We start from the raw sequence: 21,082 nt of genomic DNA, 5'->3' as shown, positions 1-21,082 counted from the left end.
TGACAGCGAACCTCTGCTAAATTGGCAAACATTAAATTTGCGCCTTCAAGCCGTGACAATTTTAGGCACAGCGGTGCGCTTTTCCAGAAAAATGAAATGCTTGGGTGAAAACTCAACAATACAGCAGTGGAAAACCCTGAGAAAACATTGATACAAATCATTTTGATTATTGCCAAAGCAATAGCTTTATATGTTGTAGTTTATAGAATATATATTAGCTACTCTACTGAACTAAGTCTGTCAGTTGCTGTAAATTGAGAAACAATAACTACTTATGCAACTATATTACCTCCTATTCAAAGCTTAAATTAAACACAAACAAAATTTGTATTCTAGACAGATTATCAAATATTTCACGACGACCAGTTCGGCATTTAATTTAGACTCTTTTTTTATTTGACTTTCATCCTCTGCGAAATGGGAGAGAATTTGCCGGTAAGGGATGTGTGGCAGTTAGAAACTTGGCAACGGCGTCTTGCATGGCCCAAACCGGTCAGCAGTTGCATACCTCAATTTTAAACCACGACCTGTGGCAAAAAAAAAAAGCAAAGAGAAACGCAGTGGGTCATCGGTTATAGCTTTTGTTGTTGTTGTCTTTGTTGTGGCTCTTAAGTATTTTCGCCATTGTGTATGTGTGTGTGAGTGTGTGTGTGTGTGAGTGTGTGTATCAGTGTGTGACACTGTCTATTTATCCTGAAAATGAAATCCTAATTTACACTGGATTACAGAATGTTTATTTATAATTTTTGGAGATTGTTACTCTACTATGACATTGATTTGAGGATTTCAAGAAAGGGAAAAGGTCATGCTCATGTATTGTGCACATGATAGGGATCATGGGCTTGAAAAATCTATATTAAACACAAAAATAAAAAAGTCAAGCTAAGACTAAGCATAAACAAAAACGTATTTTATTATATTTTATAAAAAATGTTTGTCAATTGAACACTTTGAAAATCAAATTCGAATGTTTTCTTTTCAGATGAACCAGCTGTGCAAAGTATGCGGCGAACCGGCGGCTGGTTTTCATTTTGGCGCGTTCACATGCGAAGGCTGTAAGGTAATATTCAAGCTCCTCGCAAGAGACCCACATATATAGTATGTGTGTGCTTTAAAAAAAGATTAATCATTATAATGCTATAAAATAGCATTGTGCGAAAATGATCTCGATCTGAGCTTTTACTTTTTGAAGTCTAACATATTATTGCGATAATTAAAACTGATTTCGTTAGATTAATCGATTTTTAATTGACTTTAAGTAGACACAAGCTTGGGCGCACAATGGACAACCTCCAAGCGCCATGGGAAAATATCGGCGAATTTAGAACAGCGCACATGTTGCTTTGCTTTTGGGTGTAGATCTATATAGCGACTCACAGAGATCGTTTGAGCTTAACGCGAGCACAATTGTAAACTGCAGTCAATCAAATAAAATTACATGCATATTAGATGAGTCAGCAGTTATCTATAGCCAGCACCCATCAATGTAAACTCATTGAACTTTAAAATCAAGTGCGCAGAAGTCAGGCCACAACTTTGGCCTAGCTCCAGCATGAGTTGGCTAAAAAAACGGCAAGCCAACTCTCGATGCTCAGATACAATAAATAGTGCAAAATATACATTTATTTCCAATATAATTACTATGGAGCGGTAGCACAAGTAGCTGGCAACAAATTAACGCACATTTTGTAATTGAAGCCTTCAGTCAGAGAAATTATGCCACTTGCTGGTCGCTCATAGCGGCTTGCAAATTGTTGCACCTACTTAAAGACGCTTGGGAATTTAAAAATGCAGTAGATTTTTATAAAACTAAAATATAAGTTTATGGGTATCGTACAGTTAAATAAATGATAATAATAATATAATATTCCACTTAAGATTTCTTTCACCGCAATGTTCATACTCATTTCTCAAGGTATCCCGTGAAATTCCTTAATTATTAATAAATAATAATGAAGAAAATTAGCTTTAAAATAGCGCTGTAGGAGAAGGGCTACTTAAATGGACACCCAAGCTAGGGATATTAAATTGAAAATCGAGTTCAATAATCGTAGATAAAACTATGCGATTTCTAAGTAGTTAGTTTTAAAAGGTTTTTTGCTTGAAATTAAGCTTTGCCGTTTAGCGATTAATGAAACTGGCTAAGAAATACTTTGTACAAATGTTTCCTTGTTTCCCAGTCATTCTTCGGACGCACCTACAACAATATTGCAGCAATTGCCGGCTGCAAACACAATGGCGACTGTGTCATCAACAAGAAGAATCGCACTGCTTGCAAGGCGTGCAGACTGCGTAAGTGTTTGCTGGTGGGCATGTCGAAGAGCGGATCTCGTTATGGCCGTCGCTCAAATTGGTTCAAGATTCATTGTCTGCTGCAGGAGCAGCAAGGCGGACCAGGGAGCCCAAGCAATGCCAGTGTTGGCAACGCTAACTGGGATCAGTTGGCGCGTCTGCAACACGCGGGCAGTCAAGCACGTCAAACGTACCAGGACAAAACAAATCCCTGCATTAAATCGGTGACAGCAGCAGTTGTTATGCCCACAAATACGCAGCCCACAGCAGTGGAAACATCCACATCGAATTCGCCAAGTTTGCCACGATTTCTACAGGCAGCCAAGTTTCTGAACGAGCACCAACAGCGACAATTTAAGCTTGAATCCCGCCTTAGCAACACACCGAGCGACTCTGGCGCTTCGTCGGCTGGCGATCCAACGGACGATGGCACCAGTGTGTTGAGTGCCACAATAAGCACCATCCAGAAAGCCCAACAGCAGAGCAACTCCACCTATGCGGCCAGCTCGGAGACGGATGTGGACCAGCAGGAGCGACGCCATAAGGAGCTGCTGGAGATCTTTCGCAGTCACTCGGAGCCGCTCTATAGCTCGTTTGCTCCATTCAGCCTACCCCCAGCTCTAGTGGGCGCAAGTGTACCGCCGCTGCCCATATTCAAGGAACAATTCAAAGCGGACATGCTGCTACCTTTGCCAGACAGCAGTCCAACGGAAGAGGAACCCATTGATCTTTCACTAAGATCACGAACAGAAGCGATTAGTCCTGCAGCCAATGGATCAAGCAGTCATCACAGTGAAGCCACCATCCTGCCCTCCAACGCCTCCTCCCCGACGCCGATATATGTGCGCAAGACCACGCCTCTTGACCTCACTCTGGTGCGCTCGCAAACTCTTACGGGTTAAGAGCTTGCCTGATTGCCTAAGAATTCAAATGAGTGTCATTACGACTATATGTATGCATATCTTCATATATATAGCGGAGATTTGATACTGGTACCAGTTACAGTATGTACAAACAAATTGTTTTTATCTCAATTAAGCTATAACAGTTAGGCAAAAATGTAATTAAGTGAAAAAGTAAATAATAAAAATAGTAGTAATATTAGCCGAATTTAAAAATGACTGTCAATTGAAACTTTTGTAAATTAATTATTGCCTAATGAGAGGATTATACTATACAACATATGTATTTAATTTACAATTTTTATTTTGTTTGTTTTTACCATTTTACTTTGTTTGTTTTTTACTTTTAGTTTATTTATTTCACAGACCTTATGATGTAGAAAGAAGAATAATTAAACTGAATAAATGCATGCGAAAACAAATGACTAAAGATACATTAATTAAAGTTAAAAAGAAATATACATATATATTTACTTGAATAAAGAATAGCGTCAAAATACATTCTCAAGTATCTAGCATACAATTAGTCAAGCTAACATATCAACACATTGCACAAACTATTATATAACAACGGTATACATACTATGAATATACATATATGTATGTACATCTAGAGTGTAGATTCTACACGAAAGTCAACGTCGGTGAATGCACTTAAAATGCATTTGCACTCCAGCTAAGCACATGCACAAGTGGCGCTGTTGTTGTTGTGTATTTATTTATATGCTTGTTGCAGATACTTTCGCAATGATTTTTATTGATGTGACTAATAGCGATTCAATCGATACAACATAGACGAGGTAACTGTCCACTGGTCTTCAAAACTTGCTGCTTAGTTGTTCTAGGCGGCCTCTTATAATCCATCCCATTTCTTAGTATCCAGTCCGTTTTGAGGCCAATTCCCTATTACACATAACATATGTACATACAAAAATATATATGTACATACATATGTATGTATGTAGGTTTCTATCTGTCTAGTTTGATTTTGTGCGCGTGCGCTGCAGACAAGGCAAGATGGATTGACGTCAGTCAGTCTGATCTTTAGAGTCAGCTAGCTTCATAGATTCAATGCGGTAGCTACATATGATCGTGCTCAATATTCAATTGAATATTGAATTATTGCATTGAATTTCATTGTTTGTAAATGCTTGCCAGATTTTTCTCTGAACTGATTTCTTTTCCATCCATAGATTTATTTATTTATTTTGATTTGGTTTTATTGAAAGCTTCAGAGTCATAAATTGTCACAAATAACATTTGTATTGTGTTACCAATGTCGACATTTTGGGTGGTCCAAGCTGACCAATATGTATCCACAAGGCCAAAAGATAAGCCCAAAAAAGTTGCGCATTAATTAAAGTAAAGTAAATTTAAAATAACTAATGCTATTTGCGATATTGCAGGCATAGTGAATCCCTGAAAAATGTTGGAATATATTTAGCATATTTATTTTCATTCACTTCATTCACTTAAATTACCAATCAGACAATTTTTAAATTTTTTATTAACAGAAAATATATAACAGGCGTATTTCTTGTTAATAATCAAATAAAATTTAATTTACAAATGTTGATGTTGAAAAGCTGTGCAACAAGGGAGGTCCATAAAATATCATTATTGTACAAATACACTAATTAAAATAAAAATTTTACAAATCTATAAAAGAAAAGTTTTTAGTTTCCAACATTCTTTCATTTAAATAAAATTGAACTTTGTTTTACCATATGACCCTTCAGAAAATCCCAATCCCTTCTGCTATCGAACAGTGACTCTGAAACGTGTACGGTAACTATGAAACATGCTGCCAGGAAAAGCAGATGGTAAAATTGAATGACAATTTTTGAAATCATATTTTTTAAAACTTATTGATTAGGTAATGTTATTGCAATTCATGGAAGAAGGTAGAGGAGCAGAATATTCTTACCTTAAGTGAAGAACTTTATTTTTGTTAGCCATTTAAGAGAAATTTGTATATAAATAAATTCTTATTATTAAAATTTATTAATTTTTTAATATTCACATACGCTAACATAGTATAGATCGTTAACTATAAATATCGATGGGTTTGAAAGCCACTATCGATACTTTTCACATTTGGTGCCGACGTAGATAATAACGTCACGATTGCCGAACAGCTGTGATTTGTTTATATTCTTTCTGATTGCGCTATTCTGCTTAATGCACTTAAATGCAAATGTAAATTATATACAAATAAAATTAAAAATGCAATAGCGACTTTAACAATTATAATTTGTAATTAAAATATTATGAAGTAAGAACTATTAACGATCACTATCGACTGTGGAATTCCGCAATCGATGGTGCCCGCGATAGCTTACAAGCTCTAGCTTAAATCGAGTCGAATTAATCAATTTTAAATCGATACCTTAAACTCACATCACAAACTAAAACACTTTGTATATTTTGATACGCTATGAATTGTAAATAATAATGTATCCGCTAAGCTCGCAGAAACGTTCGTGGACTTTTGCCAACGATGCCCAGCTGCAGGAATTTCGTGTGGAGCAAAATACGAAGTATATAGAACAGCATGTGGATGAGGCGCCCGGTGAACTGCAGGAATATTTCCTGACGCCGGCTGAGGAAAGACTATTGTTAAAGCAGTATGAAATCTACTTGGTAGACTTTTGCCGTCGTTTTGAGCCAGCCATGCCAAAATGTGTAATTGGAACAGCATTTAGTTATTTCAAGCGATTTTACCTCAACAACACGCCTATGGACTATCATCCAAAGGAAATATTGTAGGTGTACCAAAAAAAAGTGAACTATGTTTGTGAACTGGAAATGCTGATGTATGAAATTGTATTATAGAGCCACATGCGTGTTTGTCGCCTGCAAAGTTGAGGAGTTCAATGTATCCATCAGTCAGTTTGTAAACAACATCAAAGGAGATCGAAATAAGGCCACAGACATTGTGCTCTCGAATGAGTTATTGTTGATTTGCCAACTAAACTACTACCTAACCATACACAATCCGTTCCGTCCCATTGAGGGCTTTCTTATAGATATAAAGGTGACAGTCAGTTTAGAATTCTGTGCACTCAAATGTTTATAATTTCTATACATTTCTTTTAATTTAGACTCGCAGCAATATGCAGAATCCAGATCGCTTGCGTCCGCAAATCGATAGCTTCATTGACTCGACGTTCTTCACCGATGCCTGCTTGCTATACACGCCCTCGCAAATTGGCTTAGCTGCAGTGCTACATGCAGCAAGTAAGGAGCAGGAAAACCTGGATAGCTATGTGACTGATTTCCTCTTTGTGTCTGCTCGTGAGAAACTGCCTGGTCTCATTGATGCTGTGCGCAGTGAGTTGTGTTGTTATTGCTGCAAATCATTTATACTGTACATTTTTAATTTGTTTTCAGAAATACGCTTGTTAGTTAAAAATTATCAGGCTCCTGAACGCGAAAAAGTGAAAGCTATTGAAAAGAAGTTGGACAAATGTCGCAATCAAAATAATAATCCAGATAGCGAACTGTAAGTCATAAACAACATAAATCAGTCTGAAAACTAAATATTTTATATGAATTTTATAAAGTTACAAAGAACGATTGCGCCGTTTATATACCGATGAGGACGATCTGCCTGCCGAAGATGGCTCTTTTCACATTGCTGATGTCAGCTCAGATACCTCGGCTATGAATATCAGTCAATGAAACTAAAACTTCTTAGCCTAGGCATTTATTCCTTACTATTGATGAAAAGATAAATATAAACAAATACAAACATAAATAAAATAAAAGGCGTGAGAAATAACTAAATAAAGACAGGAGAATGGTGTTCAATCAAGTGATATGATAGCATAGGTTGCGATAAAGGTTACCTGCTACCTGCCGATCGAGCTGAAATCCCTGACATTTATAGAGTATGAAAAAATCTACGCAAATATATAAATTCATTGTTTTTACAATATTTAAGCATCTGTTCAAAAAAGTCGCACAATCGAAAAAGACCATCGGGGCTTGGAAAAACTATCACTCACTATCGAAAGTGCCAACTATCGATTGTTCTGCACCTCTCAGGTATTAAGGAGAAAAAAATGAAATATAATGCTAGAGCAAGTAAAACCTTGGGAATTTAAACTCTGGTTTGATATTTCTGGCTATTATGTTGTTATCTTGACAACACTCTTTGTTTGCATATTAATAGCTCTCTACATTGCCAACTATTTCAAGGGCGACAAAGTGAGTGCAACAAAACCTCCACCAATTCAATTATTTGTGAATGTTTTTCAGGACGTATACAAAATGGACAAGGAAGACAATATTTATAAGCGGAAAGAAGACAATGACAATGAATCAAATGATGAAGAGTCAGAGCTTTCAAGTGCGGATGATGCTAACATAGATTTTGGAAGCTCGGTCAACTATAGTAACCTAGACCTAGTAGGTAAATTTCAAGCCCAACATTTTAATATGGTGAAGAAGCTTACGCCCAGTCAAATGGAGGAGGAGCGTCGCATTGAGCGTGAGCAGCTAGCTGCGATATTTGAACTTTTACGCAAGCAAGAAGCGGAACTGAATCTTAAGGAGCGAATTAGCGACCAAGAACTAAAAGACCAAGTCCGATTATACCGTTAGGCTGTATGTAAGAAGTGGAGCATTCCTGTCTCATTAAATTACGTACTTATAATTAACCAAAGTCATATGATAATCCAAATACTTGTTGTTGCTGTGTAAATATGTTTGTTAATGTAATACCAATGCTAGCAAGTAGCTTTAGGTAAATGTGTTATATCTTAAAACAAATAAGTATGTTCTAAAGTAAATGAAATGTGCTTGCAACCTACAACTATTTTAAATGTTTATTCTAAATGTATAAGTGTTTCAAAATAATCATTTGTTTAAAGGTACTCAAATAATACACGTTATTGATCTAAAAATATTCTATAAAAGTCAGATATCTGAGTGTATAAATAATCCAAACATTTATGTAGAACTTAGCAACCAGTGAATCTCTATGGCAACCATAGACTTATTTATCAAGCTTACACCCGTTACAGTATACATATATTATTTTGCTTTTAGAGGATAAAGAAGTTTGGGAAACTCTAGAATTTAAATAAAAATAATTGAAAATAAGGCATTGGCAAAAATGGTCAACTTTGTATATCCAGAAGAATTATATATGTTTGTAGAGAGCATTCGCTGCTTCCAAGTCCGCGATGTGGGTAACACCAAATGGCTAGAGGTCCACGAGATGATTATTAAACTAAGCCAGCAGGCGGCACTCGAGGTGGCCGAGCATCGTGAGGAGGAAGTCAAAGAGTTCCTAATATCTCGCGACAAGTTGTCGATACTAATACACGAAGCTTACTGCGTGAATCTTTGGAAGGCACGCGTGCTCCCTCATCTTCTGGAAATCGATCCAAATCCTCAAGCCACTTTCTTGATTTATACCGTCTTATATCATGAGGCAGCCGTGGTGGCGTTACTTGATCTATGCCTTTATCATCCGAGTGGTTGTGAATCGCTGCAGGATTCAGTATTGGATCTTATCGATTATTGTGCACAAGCCGTAGCCCAGGTCATAGGACTGGTGTCGATGGGTTACACAGAAAATGAAACCAAACTAGATGTGGACGAAGCTGTCCTCACCGAACTAGAGCGCCAAAAACGTGATCTTATATTTAAAATTGGACTACGCTGTGTCTCTTTGCTCAACTACTTGGCAGATAACGTTACACTGTTTCATTTAGGCGCCGCTCGGCGCATGCTGTTTACCCATGACATACCCTGGCTAATGGTGGATGTACTGAGCTTTCGTCCCTGGCAACGCAACACTAGCAAGGGATTGGAAAAGTACGTAGATGAGAAGTGGACGACCGTTGATGACGCCTCCAAAATTATAAAGCCTGAAGCTCAAGCTTGGTTCTGCATACGTCAAATGCTGCTCAATCCACAAATAATGGACAACTATCCATTTAACGAGCCACGCTGCAAGCAACTGTCCAAGGTTTATTCTTTATTTATTTATTAAGCAATTAATAGTCGAAATCATATATTAATTACAGCTGCTGGGTTTAATGCACGAGACACTTTTGGATCAATTGCCCGTACTTATTGAGCTGAAGCAATTCATCAGTCGCTTGACTCTCAGTGGAAATAAAGCTGACAAGTCTCAGAACTTGGTTATAGAAGATGTACCACAGATACAGGAGGAGCTCATCAAGGAGGCAGAACGTGACGGTGGTTTCTTTCAAATAGCACAGAGCCAGGATGGAATTTTCCTAAACAATTGCAAAGAGGACATCTGCACCCTGGCCACAAAACTGAGCAATGCATATGGCACCGAAATTCTATGCGAGCTGGAACAGAATCTAGCTGATCTTGAAATTCAAAGCAAAGAGACTGGGGCTGGCGGCGATGTGCCCGAGGAGAATACAAAGAAGTGTGCTACTTGCCAAAAAGTCGCTAAAAAGAAATGTGCCAACTGCAAGCAAATCCATTATTGCTCACGGTAAATATTTTGGCTTGCACTCCCACACTTGTTAATATGCAAATTTTCTTTATGCAGCGATTGCCAGCTGAAGGATTGGCCACAGCACAAAAGCAAATGCATTGTAAAGTCCACTTAATTTGCGATCTGTAAAAGTATTCAAAACAAAATGTAACCTACGTCTGAGTTGATTTATTACGAAATAAAAAATCTGCCTCGTAGTCTCTCATTCAGCAAACAGAAGGGGGGAAAACAGTGATTTGTTTAACTGTTCTGTCTGAGATGGTCCTTAACCACATCCAATGCAGGGGTTTCCTCGCCAAAGTCCTTGATGACGACCACAGAGCATCCGCAAACCTTGCGTGGCTTGCCCTCCTTGTCGATCTTGCACAGACCAGACCATTCGCCCAGCTTCTTGTGCGAGTCGACGCGGATCAGTGGAATCTGATGCTCGTTGCACAGGGCTGTGACCAGCTTCTTGTAGTTGGGCTCATCAAAGGATTCGGCCAAAATGCAGAGAACAGCTTGGCGCCTATAAACACAAAAACATTGATTTGCGAACTTTCTTTTCACGAAGAACGGATTTTTTTTTTTTTTGGCAAGTGCTCAGTAATTGGAAGGATTGTTAATCAACGTAAAATTCATAAACACGGACCAATTAATTTCATCAGCGTGTGCACTTAATAGCCAAAAAATACGTATCCAAATTTTATTTTTTTTTTTGCTACTTACTTGTCGAGTGCCTTGCAGGCCTGGTGAATGCCATGGACGAGGCCATCGGCAATCAGAGACTTCTTCAACACTTCTTGCAAAGCAGTGTTTATGTCCATAGGACCGCCAAGAACAGGCGCGGCGGAGGGCACATCTCTACAGAAAACAAAAATAATTGTTTAATTTATTGTTAAGCTCACAAAAGGTTTACATATAAAAGCAAATGCAATTTTTTCAGTAATTGGAAGAATTGTTAATCAACGTAAAATTCATAAACACGGACCAATTAATATCATCAGTTTAATTTTAAGCATATTATTTTTGTATTTTTCACTTACACATCAACGTCGGCCATATTTCAACTTGTTGGGCTGCACTGCACTGCAAACGACAATAATATTACGGTTATTAGCATTGATGTTTTACACATTTATGAATTAAATTCTCGAAAATCTCTGCTCAAAATGAAAACACTTTCGTACCTTTTTGACAACCGGAAAGAAAGAGAAGCGAAGCCGGTGCGGCCGACTTCATGGTGTTAGTGATGACACGACGAATCACGTAGGGCTGGAGAAAACATCGCTGACATCGATAGTGGGTATAATTGCCGCACTATCGATTAAACAAATTTCCTCAATCACTGGTAATAAAATCACAATTCATTACAGAAAGTGGATCTAAAATACATTGAAATTGCTTAGGTTAGGTTGATTAATTGAAATAAGAATGTCTTCAAGTCTACGGTATTGTTACAACATGAAATTGTATCCTGAAATGCTCTCAAAATAATTATTATTTATCTCTTCCGTTTGTTTGATTGACAATATATTGCATCGATATTTTTTAGCAAGAAACTAGAGCTATAACTATTTTAAGTTGACCATTCTTGGATAAAGCTTCAAAATTGGATATGAGAAAATTTAACAGATACAGCGAAACTAAATTACTGCAAATGAAAGTTTTTCAAAGCATCAATTAAACGTATACTAAATTGTTGAAAAATTTAAAAAGTGGGATCAAGTTATTTTAAGCTAACTAAATGTATACACCAGGGACCTGAGTGCTCAAAAAATTTTTTTTTTAATTAAGCATTTGCCCTGTCTGCTCTCAGTGTTTCTTGTAAAATTCTTTTTTATTGCTCGCATATTTCAAATTCTTTCCGGAAGGTAATTTAGATCTAGGTAATGAGTTCGAAAAATTCGCAGAACCCACAAAAAATGTTGCGTTTCAGTTATAATTATCCTTTAGCTATTTCTGGCCATTTTTCAGATCATTTAGCTCTTTTTAGCTCTGATACTCAAACAATGCAATATAATTTTACACAGCTGGAATATCTACCTCTTGCTCACTCTTACTGGTAGTTTTGCGGCCGCACTGCTCTCGCAATAATATCGTAGATAATACTTGCTAGATTGTTGCGTTATTCACATCTCGTTCGCACTTGTTACAATTTACTGCTGCTGGACAGCTCGCACGTTTTATTCAAAATACATTAAGAAGTTGGCCGTAATAGATTTAATTTAAGTTGTTCATAGCTTTATAGATCAATATAAATAAATTGCCCCGTAACCTTCTACCATAAAGTGCAATTACGTTTATATGTTTACATAAGGAGCAGCAGGAACAGCAATGACAACGCGGTTACAGTAAGTCAATACCCTCCCAACTTCCCTCTAACAATCTTTACCAACTATAAGTACATGGTTTAATAATGTCTATAAAGGGATCCGGCACGACCACGTGCTCGCCAAGTTAGTACACGCATCTAATGTATGTATTTATGTATATAGTTATTAAAGTTACAACTAACAGGTGTTAGGTGTCAGCTTATTGTCAATGTGAGTGAATTTAAAAGCTGGCAGTCCCAAGAGGAAAAACCGCGCTGATAACAATTAAAATTCTTTTTAACAAATACAATCAAGTATGCGTAAACAGCTTGAATAAACAGTTGCTATACCCCAAAATAATACGTATCAAAGTTCAAATTACTTATCAATATTGTTTGGTTTGCATTCCATTCGTACTTGTCAATTGATGAGTTCCAAGTGCTGAGATGATAAATAATGTAAACTAACGTACATTTGTTTGTTTGTATGTCGATAAGTTTATCTGTTAAACTTTCAAATAACCATTCATTCTTTTATCGGCTTATAACTAACTATGAAGTTGTTACTAACAAACTAAACTGGGGATTTTAGAGCTTCGAATTTCTGTTAGGAATCTAGTATGGAAGAAAGCAGCACACCGCTTACATAATGGTATGAAAATAATTAAAAATTAAATATGCGGGAAAACTTTAAATTGATAATGAACAGATCGATATTATAATTGTATTGATTGGTTTGGTTACACATTTCGTAATAAAAAGCATACTACCCATAGCTAGAGTATACATAAATGAGGAATATTATTTATAGAAATGTGCCGACTCGCATTGCCGTCACTATTGAGGGCTATCGCTGAGTTCATCTACAGCCGATATAGACTATTAAGTTTTGGGACAATTGTGAATGGTAGATTTAGTTTCCAGTTGCTAATTGAGGAAGAAGCTTCTTATGGCAAATGAAAGCAACATTAGGTTGCGTATCAGTTTCAAATGGTAGCCCAAACCACATATTAATGCAAGCTTTCAATTTACAGAGAAGGCCTACTGGTCGGATGTGGAAATCCGTTGTTGGATATATCGGCCACCGTTCCGATGGAATTCCTGCGCAAGTATGACATGAATGAGGATGATGCTATACTGGCAGAGGAACGCCACATGCCTATTTATCGGGAGCTGGTAGATAATCATCAGGCCGAGTTTCTGGCGGGCGGTTCAGTTCAGAACTCTCTGCGCATTGCACAATGGATACTGGGGCAGCCTAAGGTGGCGGTCTTCTTTGGCTGTGTGGGCAAGGACGATTATGCGGATATATTGAGAACAAAGGCACGCGAGGCTGGCGTTGATGCTCACTACCAGGTGACAGACGACACGCCCACAGGTACATGTGCAGTGCTAATCACAGGTACCCGTCGTTCGCTCTGCGCTAATTTGGCAGCAGCAAACAAATTTACAATCGATCACCTAATGGATGCGACCAACAACGCGCTTGTAGAAAACGCATCCTATTACTACATCTCGGTAGGTTTCGCAGAGTTGCTTGAGTATGATCATAAATAAATAATTTTCGGTCTGCAGGGCTTCTTTTTGACTGTCTCTCCGCCCAGCATAATGCGCGTGGCTGCCATCGCAAATGCCAAACGGAAACCGTTTCTAATGAACCTCAGCGCACCATTCATATCGCAAGTCTTCATGGCACCGCTGCTGGATGTAATGCCCTATGTGGACATAATTTTCGGCAACGAAGCGGAGGCCCATGCCTTTGCCACTGCGCAAGGCTGGCCCACCGACGACCTGCGCGAGATTGGCAAGCGTCTAGTTGCGCTCAAAAAACTGAATACAGAGCGGCCAAGGATTGCCATTCTCACGCAGGGCTGTGATCCAGTGTTACTTATACAGCACGACTCGATCCAGGAATTTCCAGTTAAAATGTTAGCGGTGCATGAAATTGTGGATACCAATGGCGCTGGAGATGCTTTCGTTGGCGGTTTCCTTTCGCAGTATGTGCAAGGAAAATCCATGGATGTGTGCATACGCTGTGGGAACTATGCGGCTGGTCATATCATCAAAAATCCAGGTTGCACCTATTCAGGAGCGTCAGAATTTGTTGAATAATTTTTAACCAAACTTACACACACACACGAAGCCACCTAAATATATACATACTTCAAATATCGGACAAACACAACACACACACACACGCACATACAGCCACACAGCCTATAAAGAGATTAGAATTGCGTAAATAGTTTTGCAATTAAGTTGAAAGTGACAACGATTGTTTTGTTGACAATTATTAAGTGTAAATATCATATACACAGTCACACACAGAGACAGCTATGAATTATATGAATGTATACTATGGCTAATATACAAAGTTAGAGCAATATTCGAATTTAAATTCATAAAAATAAAAAGCAACAAACAGACACTGTCAATCTTATATGTACTTTCAATCTCATCTCATTGCTTAAATTAGCTTTAATGACCTACAAATGACCCTTAGAATGTTAATCTATAATTAGCTAGTAACCGTGCTCGACTCTGCTTTTATAAATTAGTGCACATTGTGACATGTTAGTAGATATAAATCTTAAGTTTATTACTGTTGCAACCATAGAAAAAGTCAAAATGTTTAGTGCTTATTCAAGCAGATAGCCCTGAATAAAAGGCAGACCTGTTGGCACTCGCTTTTGATATCGCACATAATCAGACTGAAAGAAGTTGAGCAGCGAATATTCTTCAACATAAATGCGATCATGGAAGAAGAGCCAACTGACAAGTGTGTAAATACAAATACATATTGGATTCATTAATATAATCTGTGTCCCAATGGACCAGTAGAACCAACCGACGTAAGACGGATGTCGACTGTAGGCGTATACACCATGGGTAATTAGCTTATGCTCCGCGTGCTTTTCATCCTGCACCTGTAAGCATTAAGACTAAGTTCTTTGTCTTAAAAATATTATTTTCATGTAGACAAACCAAATGGGTAAAGCTGCGTCCCGCTGTGATAATGGCCACCTTACGTATAACTTCGCCACAAGTGCAGAGCAGCACGCCCACCAGCCAAATGTAGCCGTAACGCTTGAACTCGGGCAGAAAGTACAGTTCCAGCAGAAACTCAAGCCAGCTAGCCGCGGCTGCCAGACCATAGTGAATCGAATGGTTAAGCATGAAAGAGTCAAGAGATAATGTACGCGGATTGGCCCACGCAATCACCAAAAACTCAGAGTAATGAAAGTACGACATGAAGCATCCGTAAACGCCGAATTGCTGCCATGGCGTGCGGGCAAAGCAAATGACCAGTATGCTTACTGCCTGTACAAAACCCAAAAATGAGGATCGTATGGCAACCTGCATAGATAAAGCAAGCAGCGTTAGTGATAAATATTGTAAAATGAGTCACATGGTATGGGTATGGGTACCTGATAATCGTTGTTTCTAAGTACAAAGCGTATGACCATGTTGATCAGTGCATAGTACAGTACTGGTCCCCACAGGATGGCACCCCAAATGTTTGGCACAACTTCATAGTATATTTGTGGCGCCGATGGCAACAGCACCAAACCTGCTGTAGCTAAAAAACAGTATAGGCTAAGGCGGCCCTCAGAGCACAGCATTGTTGATCCTTCGGTTGTTGTTGTTGGGGAAAAATGATTGTTTGCGCACATTATAACTAAATCACAAGGCTTTTTGTGCGCTCTTTGATTGGTCAAGCATTGAAATTTAACTTTTTCACAACATTTGGTAGAATATAAATAAACAATGTATAACCGGCAAATGCTATGCACAACCCTAAGACGTATTAATACACCAAGGTTACATAGTAAACATATGTATAGTCTATATGCTGTTTATGTCTTCTTAGACATCAGGAAAATTAAAAAATTAAATAAAAGTTTGTTATACTACACTTTTTATTAAAACTTTTTTCTGGCTAATAATAAATATTTGTGAAGTTGCATTTGTGTATTGAGAAGAGAGCAGCAACCTATGCATTTCAAACTAATTCTTGTTCATAAGATATCACTAACAGTCTACGATTATCACACAAGTTTTCAGGTTATATAAATTGCAATATTTTCAATTATTATTGTAGTAGTAGTAAACTATGGTGCATTTAAACATACCACTATTAGTTCGCGCCCGTGGCCCCGATGAGTTTTGGCGCAAGAGACGTATTTTTAAATTGGCTGCTGTACGCATACATAGAATTTATAATTATGATACATGAATCTTATTACCGGTAATACATTTTCTTTTAGCATTATCGCAGTCGCACCCGAAATGTTTACTCATTTGCAATACGCAGCGTTCATAGAGCCCTGGCATATGCCACCAAAGGTCGCAAGCTGAAGAAATTGGACATGGCACAGTTGTGGACAACGCGCGTTGAAGCTGGATGTCAACAGTATGGTGTCGCCTTGGATACGTTCAAAGAAGGTCTAGCGCGATCAGATATATTGCTTAACAAGTAACAACAAAAGATTAGTTTATTTAGTTATTGTGATCTGACTTAAGAAATTTGTTTTTAGAAAAATGCTATCAGACTTAGCCATTTGGGAGCCGCGTTCATTTGAAGCACTAGTAAAAATCTCTAGAGAACGTGCTGCTGTGGAAGGCCTTCCGGATATTAAGCAACGATCCGCTTTCAACCAGGTCTATGGACTGAGAAATCTGAAGCTAGACTAGTTTAAGTGTTATTTCTACAATGTACAAATATAGTTTTATACAACAACAGGCATTTTCATTTTTATTTTTGTGGTAATGCAAACAAAAACATTGCATTTAAACTTTATTCTTCGGTTACGTACTAAAAGAAAACATAAATTTGCGCATCTGTTATTCCAACTTGGCCAATATGTCAGATTCACGGAATAAGAACAGTTCCTTCTTCTCATCGCTGTCCACCTGCACTTTGGTGCCGCCAAATTCTGGCAGTAGAACTCGATCACCTTCCTTGACACCAATTGGAATGTGGCTGCCATTGGTCTAATAAGATAACACATAGATAAGTAAATTGGATTTTTTTGTTGTTATGAAACACTTACAGCGTTACGGGAGCCAGGTCCAACTGCTAGAACCGTACCTTCCAGAACTTTGCCAACCGATTTCTCTGGCAGAACAATGCCACCTTTCGTTTTAGTTAAAGCCTCGGCGCGCTGCACCAGGATGCGGTCAAGCATTGGGATAATTCTCTTAATAGCAGCAGCCTAATATTAAAAAAATTTATGTTCATTTAATTTCCTTTTTATACACTTGCCCCATCTTGAGCTAGGGTCACAGAGTTACACAACAGCCGGGCGAGGCAAATTATCAATGTTTTGTTCGAGAAAGATTCGCATTCTTGTCTTTTGTGCATAGTGTTGTTGTTTGTTATTTCATGCAACAAATTATTGGAACAGGACTCACCATTTCTATCTTAATAAATGCAAGGTAAAACGCTTTATGAAATAATTGATAGCGAATTCAATACACGTGTGGCCCGGCGGACTCGATTATCAGAACTAGTGCTGGGACTTTATTCGATTTTAAGTCGTGCTGCATACTAGCGGGAGAAACATGTCGCATGATTTCACACTGCGGATGTAGCGGGTCTTTTTAATTTAAAACTTAGCAATAGTTTACCGTAATATTTGTTGATACATGTAATAGATTTAAATTCACACTCGGTTAGCAATGTAAAAAGAAATTGAAAACGATGTTAATAGAAAATATTTTGATTTAAAACTCGGATACAGTATTACTAAAATTTAAACATTTCTTTAATTTATGGATTAGGCTTTACTTCTTTTTCTGTTTTGCTGCCTTTGCCGCAAGGAACTTGCGTCTCATTTTTTCAAATTTGTTTGATTTGCCAAACCATTTAGTAAATTTGTCCATTAGCTAAAAAAAAAATAATAAAATAAATAATAAAAAATAAAAAAATAATTTATAAATGCATTTATAAATTGTATGCAATTAGACAACTACCTTTGCATCTGGCGGGAATAAAGCTGGATCTTGTACTGAAAGGAAATGTTCTAAAAATTCTCTTGGATCTAGTGCTTCGGATTTAAGACGCATTTTTCTGTCCACATTTAAGGTCTCGGCTATATTGTTAGTAATATCACCAGAGTTATATGCTTGCAGTACTTTTGCCAAAGCAGAGTACGCATAGCTTTCCATATCATCGGGAGCGTTTTCAGTCATCAAATCCAACCAAAGAAGGAAACTTGTACCATAATCGCACTTTGGAATAAGTAACGTTGTTTGGAAAGCCTTCTTAAGACCACCTTTGGCTGCCCAAGGTGTATTACTGGTACCAAGAAGAATTATTTTATCTGAGGGCTTGATAGGCTTCAAAATCTTTTTATTGATGTAGGAACCAATCAGCCTAGGATTTATGTCAGCTATGTCAGGCGTAATTTTTTTGATAAAGACTCTATGAGCTTCCTCAATATATAAAATAGTTGGTTGAAAGGCCTTGGCGACCTTCATTACAAGAGCAAGAAACTTGTTCATATTATCCGCATATTGAAAAATTTTTTCAGGACTAAGATTTATGAAAACAGCATCTGTAAATAATATCCTCTATAAATTTTGTATATATTAAAGTTTAGTCCTTAAATTATACCTATTTCGGAAGCAATTATATTGCACAATAGTTTTTTCCCACTGTTGAGTGGGCCAATCAATAAAATTGACTTGGGCTTAGTAATATTAAATTCACTCATTCCCAGCATGCTCTCTTCGATAACCATTTTGATATCTGCTTTTGCGGGACCCACAGTACTGTTTATAATATAAGGGCAATGCTAAGCCTTAATAAATTAGTTGTAAATATCAAATAACATACGTTAAGTTGTCTTCATCTCTGGAGTCGTCTGCTAAAAAGTTAAAATCAGCAATGAACTCATCAAAGTCTTTATGTGAAATGGTTTCGATTATGCCCGCATCCTTAAGTTCCTCATACAATTCACTGAGCGGTCGTTCATCAGTAATGACTGCCTTCTTCTTCTTTTTACCCTTTTTCGCCTTTGCTCTCTTGACTTTCTGGGGCTTATAAGGAACCTTTTGATCTTTCGCCAAAGCTTGTCTCAACAATTCGTACTCAACCCTTTATTACTTATACTTATAAATACGTACATATACATATATTAGTACATATACTTACCGCATATATTCATCAACTAATTCTCGCAACTCCTGATGTATCTTAGCCAATTCGTCCGCGATGACCCAATCTTTAATGGGTGCATGGTTTTTGTTTAGGTATTCATCGATGTTTCTCCAATCAATTGAAAACTGCTTGATGGTTTTCTCAATGTTTTCTGTGAACCCATTCAGATTAATTTATAGTCAAATAATGTCAAATTAAAGCAGATCACAATAACTATCTAAATCTTTTCTTTTACCTACCTATTGGTTTGCTTGACGCCAGAACATAACCAACATCGATGATTCCAGCATCTTTTAATTTTTTTCTTCGTTTAGCTTCTTTTATTTTCTCTTTTTTTATTTTGTCTCTCAGTTTCTTTTTTTCCGCTTTTTTCTTGTCCTGCTGTTTCTTTTTTTCCTCTTTGGTCATAGGTTTTTTATTTAAAGTTTCCTGAAACTCTAACGGCGTCATAGTTTCATCAATTACAACTAAAACAGTTCCTTTTTTTATTGGATCCGGATAGGCGTGAAAATTCATAGTCTTTTCATAGCTGAAGGAGTTATACAGTTAGATTATTAAAATCTTTAATTTATTATTATATTCAAACTCACAATTCTTGAAACCATGCGCGAATATGATCGGAAATATCTTCCATCATCCAGGGTGATCGCAACTGTAGCAGCCTAGTTCGCTCATCGTTGATCAAATTTAGAAAATCTTCATCAAGCTTGGCCTTAAGCTGCTCATTTTTATACATCTCAAGTACTGAATTTTTAAACTGATTCGGCCTTTTTAATTTCCGTACTTTCTTAAAGCCCAGCATTTCTCTCTTAAATTGTTTTTTTATTTTATAAATTTTTTTTGTTTTGTATGCCCTCCACCACGACTGAATTACACTTGCCGCCTTTTCGCGAATTTCATTCAATTTCATCTGCTCCTCCTCTATAATTTGAAAACAAATTATTTGAGGCTTTACTATATAATCAAATTTTGGAATTATATTTACCGTCTTCTAAGTCATCTCTATTTTCGTTAATACTCATTCTTAAGTCCCTACAACCTTCATCAGTTTTTATAAAGTCTGCGTTAAATATTGTTCTTTTAACCGGAATACTCATTGCTTGATTTGGCTTAAATGTGAACCTGTAATTTACTTTTTTCCTCTGTTGCACTTCCAAATATTGTTTTTTATTATATTTAATATTTGACTTATAAACACGGGCGCGACGTGCTCTTTCGTGTGCCTGAATAAGCTCAATTGCTTCACTAACCTTTTCCCAGTCCTTGGCAGCACTTATTTCTTTTTCTTCATCGTTCATATATAGTTTATTTTCTGCGAGTATGTTTTGAATATCTAACGGACGTCGATACAAAAATTGTGGAGACCTCCATATCATTAAATCACGAGGAGTTAATTTTCTTGAGATTAGGACTTTGTCAATATATATGTATTCATTGAGTTCCATTGACTTTAACTCTTCCTTCAGCTTCATTAATTGTTGTGTTGCATTCTCGACCAATGTTCGAACTACTGTACGTTTTTGCACTTGAAAGGTGTGTTGGTAGATAAAACATAATTTATTGACAAGTTCAACATATAAGACATAGAGTTCCGAAAATATTTTAAATGAAATCGCTTTTTCCTCAGGAGGTTCTATTTTTTTAAGTCTATTTTGCTTTTTTATCAACTGTCCAATTTCTTTGTTGGCCGCTATCCATAACTTATGATTTAAATCAAACGACATTTTAATAATTTATTCCTGAGTTTTGATACAGAAACCCAATTTAATATTAGTATTATTTTAACGCTAAATATTTGAAAATTGTGTATCAGGGCCAACCTAGTTTTATATATAAGGGATGTTATGACTTTCGATTATATATTTATAATTTAAGTCTACGAAAAAGATGATCTTTTGAATATACTTACACAAGTGTATAAACAAATATTTATTACAGTT

At 37.1% G+C, this 21,082-nt stretch overlaps 10 protein-coding genes and 2 non-coding genes across 13 annotated transcripts; 6 read left to right on the top strand and 6 right to left on the bottom strand.

The window, feature by feature from the left end:
• The first annotated feature begins 982 nt into the window (after positions 1-982).
• LOC108599162 (protein embryonic gonad) lies at positions 983-3,289 on the top strand. Its single transcript, XM_017985949.2, has 2 exons — positions 983-1,060; positions 2,181-3,289. The coding sequence occupies exons 1-2, from the start codon at positions 983-985 to the stop codon at positions 3,192-3,194; spliced, it is 1,092 nt and encodes a 363-aa protein (XP_017841438.1). The 3' UTR covers positions 3,195-3,289.
• A 2,301-nt stretch (positions 3,290-5,590) lies between these two features.
• Positions 5,591-6,980, top strand: LOC108598691 (cyclin-H). The gene is made up of 5 exons (XM_017985412.2): positions 5,591-5,959; positions 6,030-6,231; positions 6,299-6,527; positions 6,588-6,699; positions 6,761-6,980. The coding sequence occupies exons 1-5, from the start codon at positions 5,649-5,651 to the stop codon at positions 6,876-6,878; spliced, it is 972 nt and encodes a 323-aa protein (XP_017840901.1). The 5' UTR covers positions 5,591-5,648; the 3' UTR covers positions 6,879-6,980.
• A 245-nt stretch (positions 6,981-7,225) lies between these two features.
• LOC108598692 (matrix-remodeling-associated protein 7) lies at positions 7,226-8,026 on the top strand. The gene is made up of 2 exons (XM_017985413.2): positions 7,226-7,406; positions 7,458-8,026. Exons 1-2 carry the CDS (start codon positions 7,272-7,274, stop codon positions 7,800-7,802), a joined length of 480 nt encoding a protein of 159 aa, XP_017840902.2. The 5' UTR covers positions 7,226-7,271; the 3' UTR covers positions 7,803-8,026.
• Positions 8,027-8,151: 125 nt separating this feature from the next.
• On the top strand, positions 8,152-9,876 carry LOC108598400 (zinc finger MYND domain-containing protein 10 homolog). Its single transcript, XM_017985023.2, has 3 exons — positions 8,152-9,177; positions 9,236-9,681; positions 9,739-9,876. Exons 1-3 carry the CDS (start codon positions 8,317-8,319, stop codon positions 9,797-9,799), a joined length of 1,368 nt encoding a protein of 455 aa, XP_017840512.2. The 5' UTR covers positions 8,152-8,316; the 3' UTR covers positions 9,800-9,876.
• LOC108598401 (40S ribosomal protein S12) lies at positions 9,838-10,874 on the bottom strand. Its single transcript, XM_017985024.1, has 4 exons — positions 10,854-10,874; positions 10,710-10,752; positions 10,393-10,527; positions 9,838-10,192 (listed from the first exon to the last, which is right to left on the bottom strand). The coding sequence occupies exons 2-4, from the start codon at positions 10,724-10,726 to the stop codon at positions 9,925-9,927; spliced, it is 420 nt and encodes a 139-aa protein (XP_017840513.1). The 5' UTR covers positions 10,727-10,752; positions 10,854-10,874; the 3' UTR covers positions 9,838-9,924.
• On the bottom strand, positions 10,262-10,334 carry LOC117134824. The gene has a single exon (XR_004458871.1). It is a non-coding gene; the product is annotated as a small nucleolar RNA U18 (small nucleolar RNA).
• LOC117134825 lies at positions 10,601-10,673 on the bottom strand. Its single transcript, XR_004458872.1, has one exon. It is a non-coding gene; the product is annotated as a small nucleolar RNA U18 (small nucleolar RNA).
• A 963-nt stretch (positions 10,875-11,837) lies between the features above and the next one.
• Positions 11,838-14,407, top strand: LOC108598561 (adenosine kinase). Of its 2 annotated transcripts, none has more exons than XM_017984955.2 (3): positions 11,838-12,017; positions 13,012-13,495; positions 13,553-14,406. In XM_017984955.2, the coding sequence occupies exons 1-3, from the start codon at positions 12,001-12,003 to the stop codon at positions 14,087-14,089; spliced, it is 1,038 nt and encodes a 345-aa protein (XP_017840444.2). In that variant the 5' UTR covers positions 11,838-12,000; the 3' UTR covers positions 14,090-14,406. The 2 variants fall into 2 exon arrangements, with proteins under 2 accessions (XP_017840444.2, XP_033149349.1); XM_033293458.1 differs by lacking the exon at positions 11,838-12,017 and adding an exon at positions 12,881-12,949 and having other exon boundaries at positions 13,553-14,407.
• Positions 14,408-14,452: 45 nt separating this feature from the next.
• LOC108598558 (protein-S-isoprenylcysteine O-methyltransferase) lies at positions 14,453-15,873 on the bottom strand. The gene is made up of 3 exons (XM_017985244.2): positions 15,406-15,873; positions 14,963-15,334; positions 14,453-14,904 (listed from the first exon to the last, which is right to left on the bottom strand). Exons 1-3 carry the CDS (start codon positions 15,649-15,651, stop codon positions 14,617-14,619), a joined length of 906 nt encoding a protein of 301 aa, XP_017840733.1. The 5' UTR covers positions 15,652-15,873; the 3' UTR covers positions 14,453-14,616.
• Positions 15,874-16,021: 148 nt separating this feature from the next.
• LOC108600914 (50S ribosomal protein L20) lies at positions 16,022-16,720 on the top strand. The gene is made up of 3 exons (XM_017988746.2): positions 16,022-16,178; positions 16,246-16,454; positions 16,516-16,720. Exons 1-3 carry the CDS (start codon positions 16,092-16,094, stop codon positions 16,670-16,672), a joined length of 453 nt encoding a protein of 150 aa, XP_017844235.1. The 5' UTR covers positions 16,022-16,091; the 3' UTR covers positions 16,673-16,720.
• Positions 16,721-16,740: 20 nt separating this feature from the next.
• Positions 16,741-17,502, bottom strand: LOC108600915 (10 kDa heat shock protein, mitochondrial). Its single transcript, XM_017988748.2, has 3 exons — positions 17,393-17,502; positions 17,032-17,193; positions 16,741-16,972 (listed from the first exon to the last, which is right to left on the bottom strand). The coding sequence occupies exons 1-3, from the start codon at positions 17,393-17,395 to the stop codon at positions 16,823-16,825; spliced, it is 315 nt and encodes a 104-aa protein (XP_017844237.2). The 5' UTR covers positions 17,396-17,502; the 3' UTR covers positions 16,741-16,822.
• Positions 17,503-17,696: 194 nt separating this feature from the next.
• On the bottom strand, positions 17,697-20,918 carry LOC108600913 (IQ and AAA domain-containing protein 1-like). The gene is made up of 8 exons (XM_017988745.2): positions 20,128-20,918; positions 19,733-20,063; positions 19,382-19,671; positions 19,137-19,293; positions 18,819-19,079; positions 18,597-18,754; positions 17,954-18,537; positions 17,697-17,866 (listed from the first exon to the last, which is right to left on the bottom strand). Exons 1-8 carry the CDS (start codon positions 20,864-20,866, stop codon positions 17,765-17,767), a joined length of 2,622 nt encoding a protein of 873 aa, XP_017844234.2. The 5' UTR covers positions 20,867-20,918; the 3' UTR covers positions 17,697-17,764.
• Between the last annotated feature and the right edge of the window lie 164 nt (positions 20,919-21,082).

Source organism: Drosophila busckii, chromosome 3L, assembly GCF_011750605.1.
Source record: "Drosophila busckii strain San Diego stock center, stock number 13000-0081.31 chromosome 3L, ASM1175060v1, whole genome shotgun sequence".
NCBI lineage: Eukaryota > Metazoa > Arthropoda > Insecta > Diptera > Drosophilidae > Drosophila > Drosophila busckii.
This window is presented reverse-complemented; position numbering and strand designations above follow the sequence as displayed.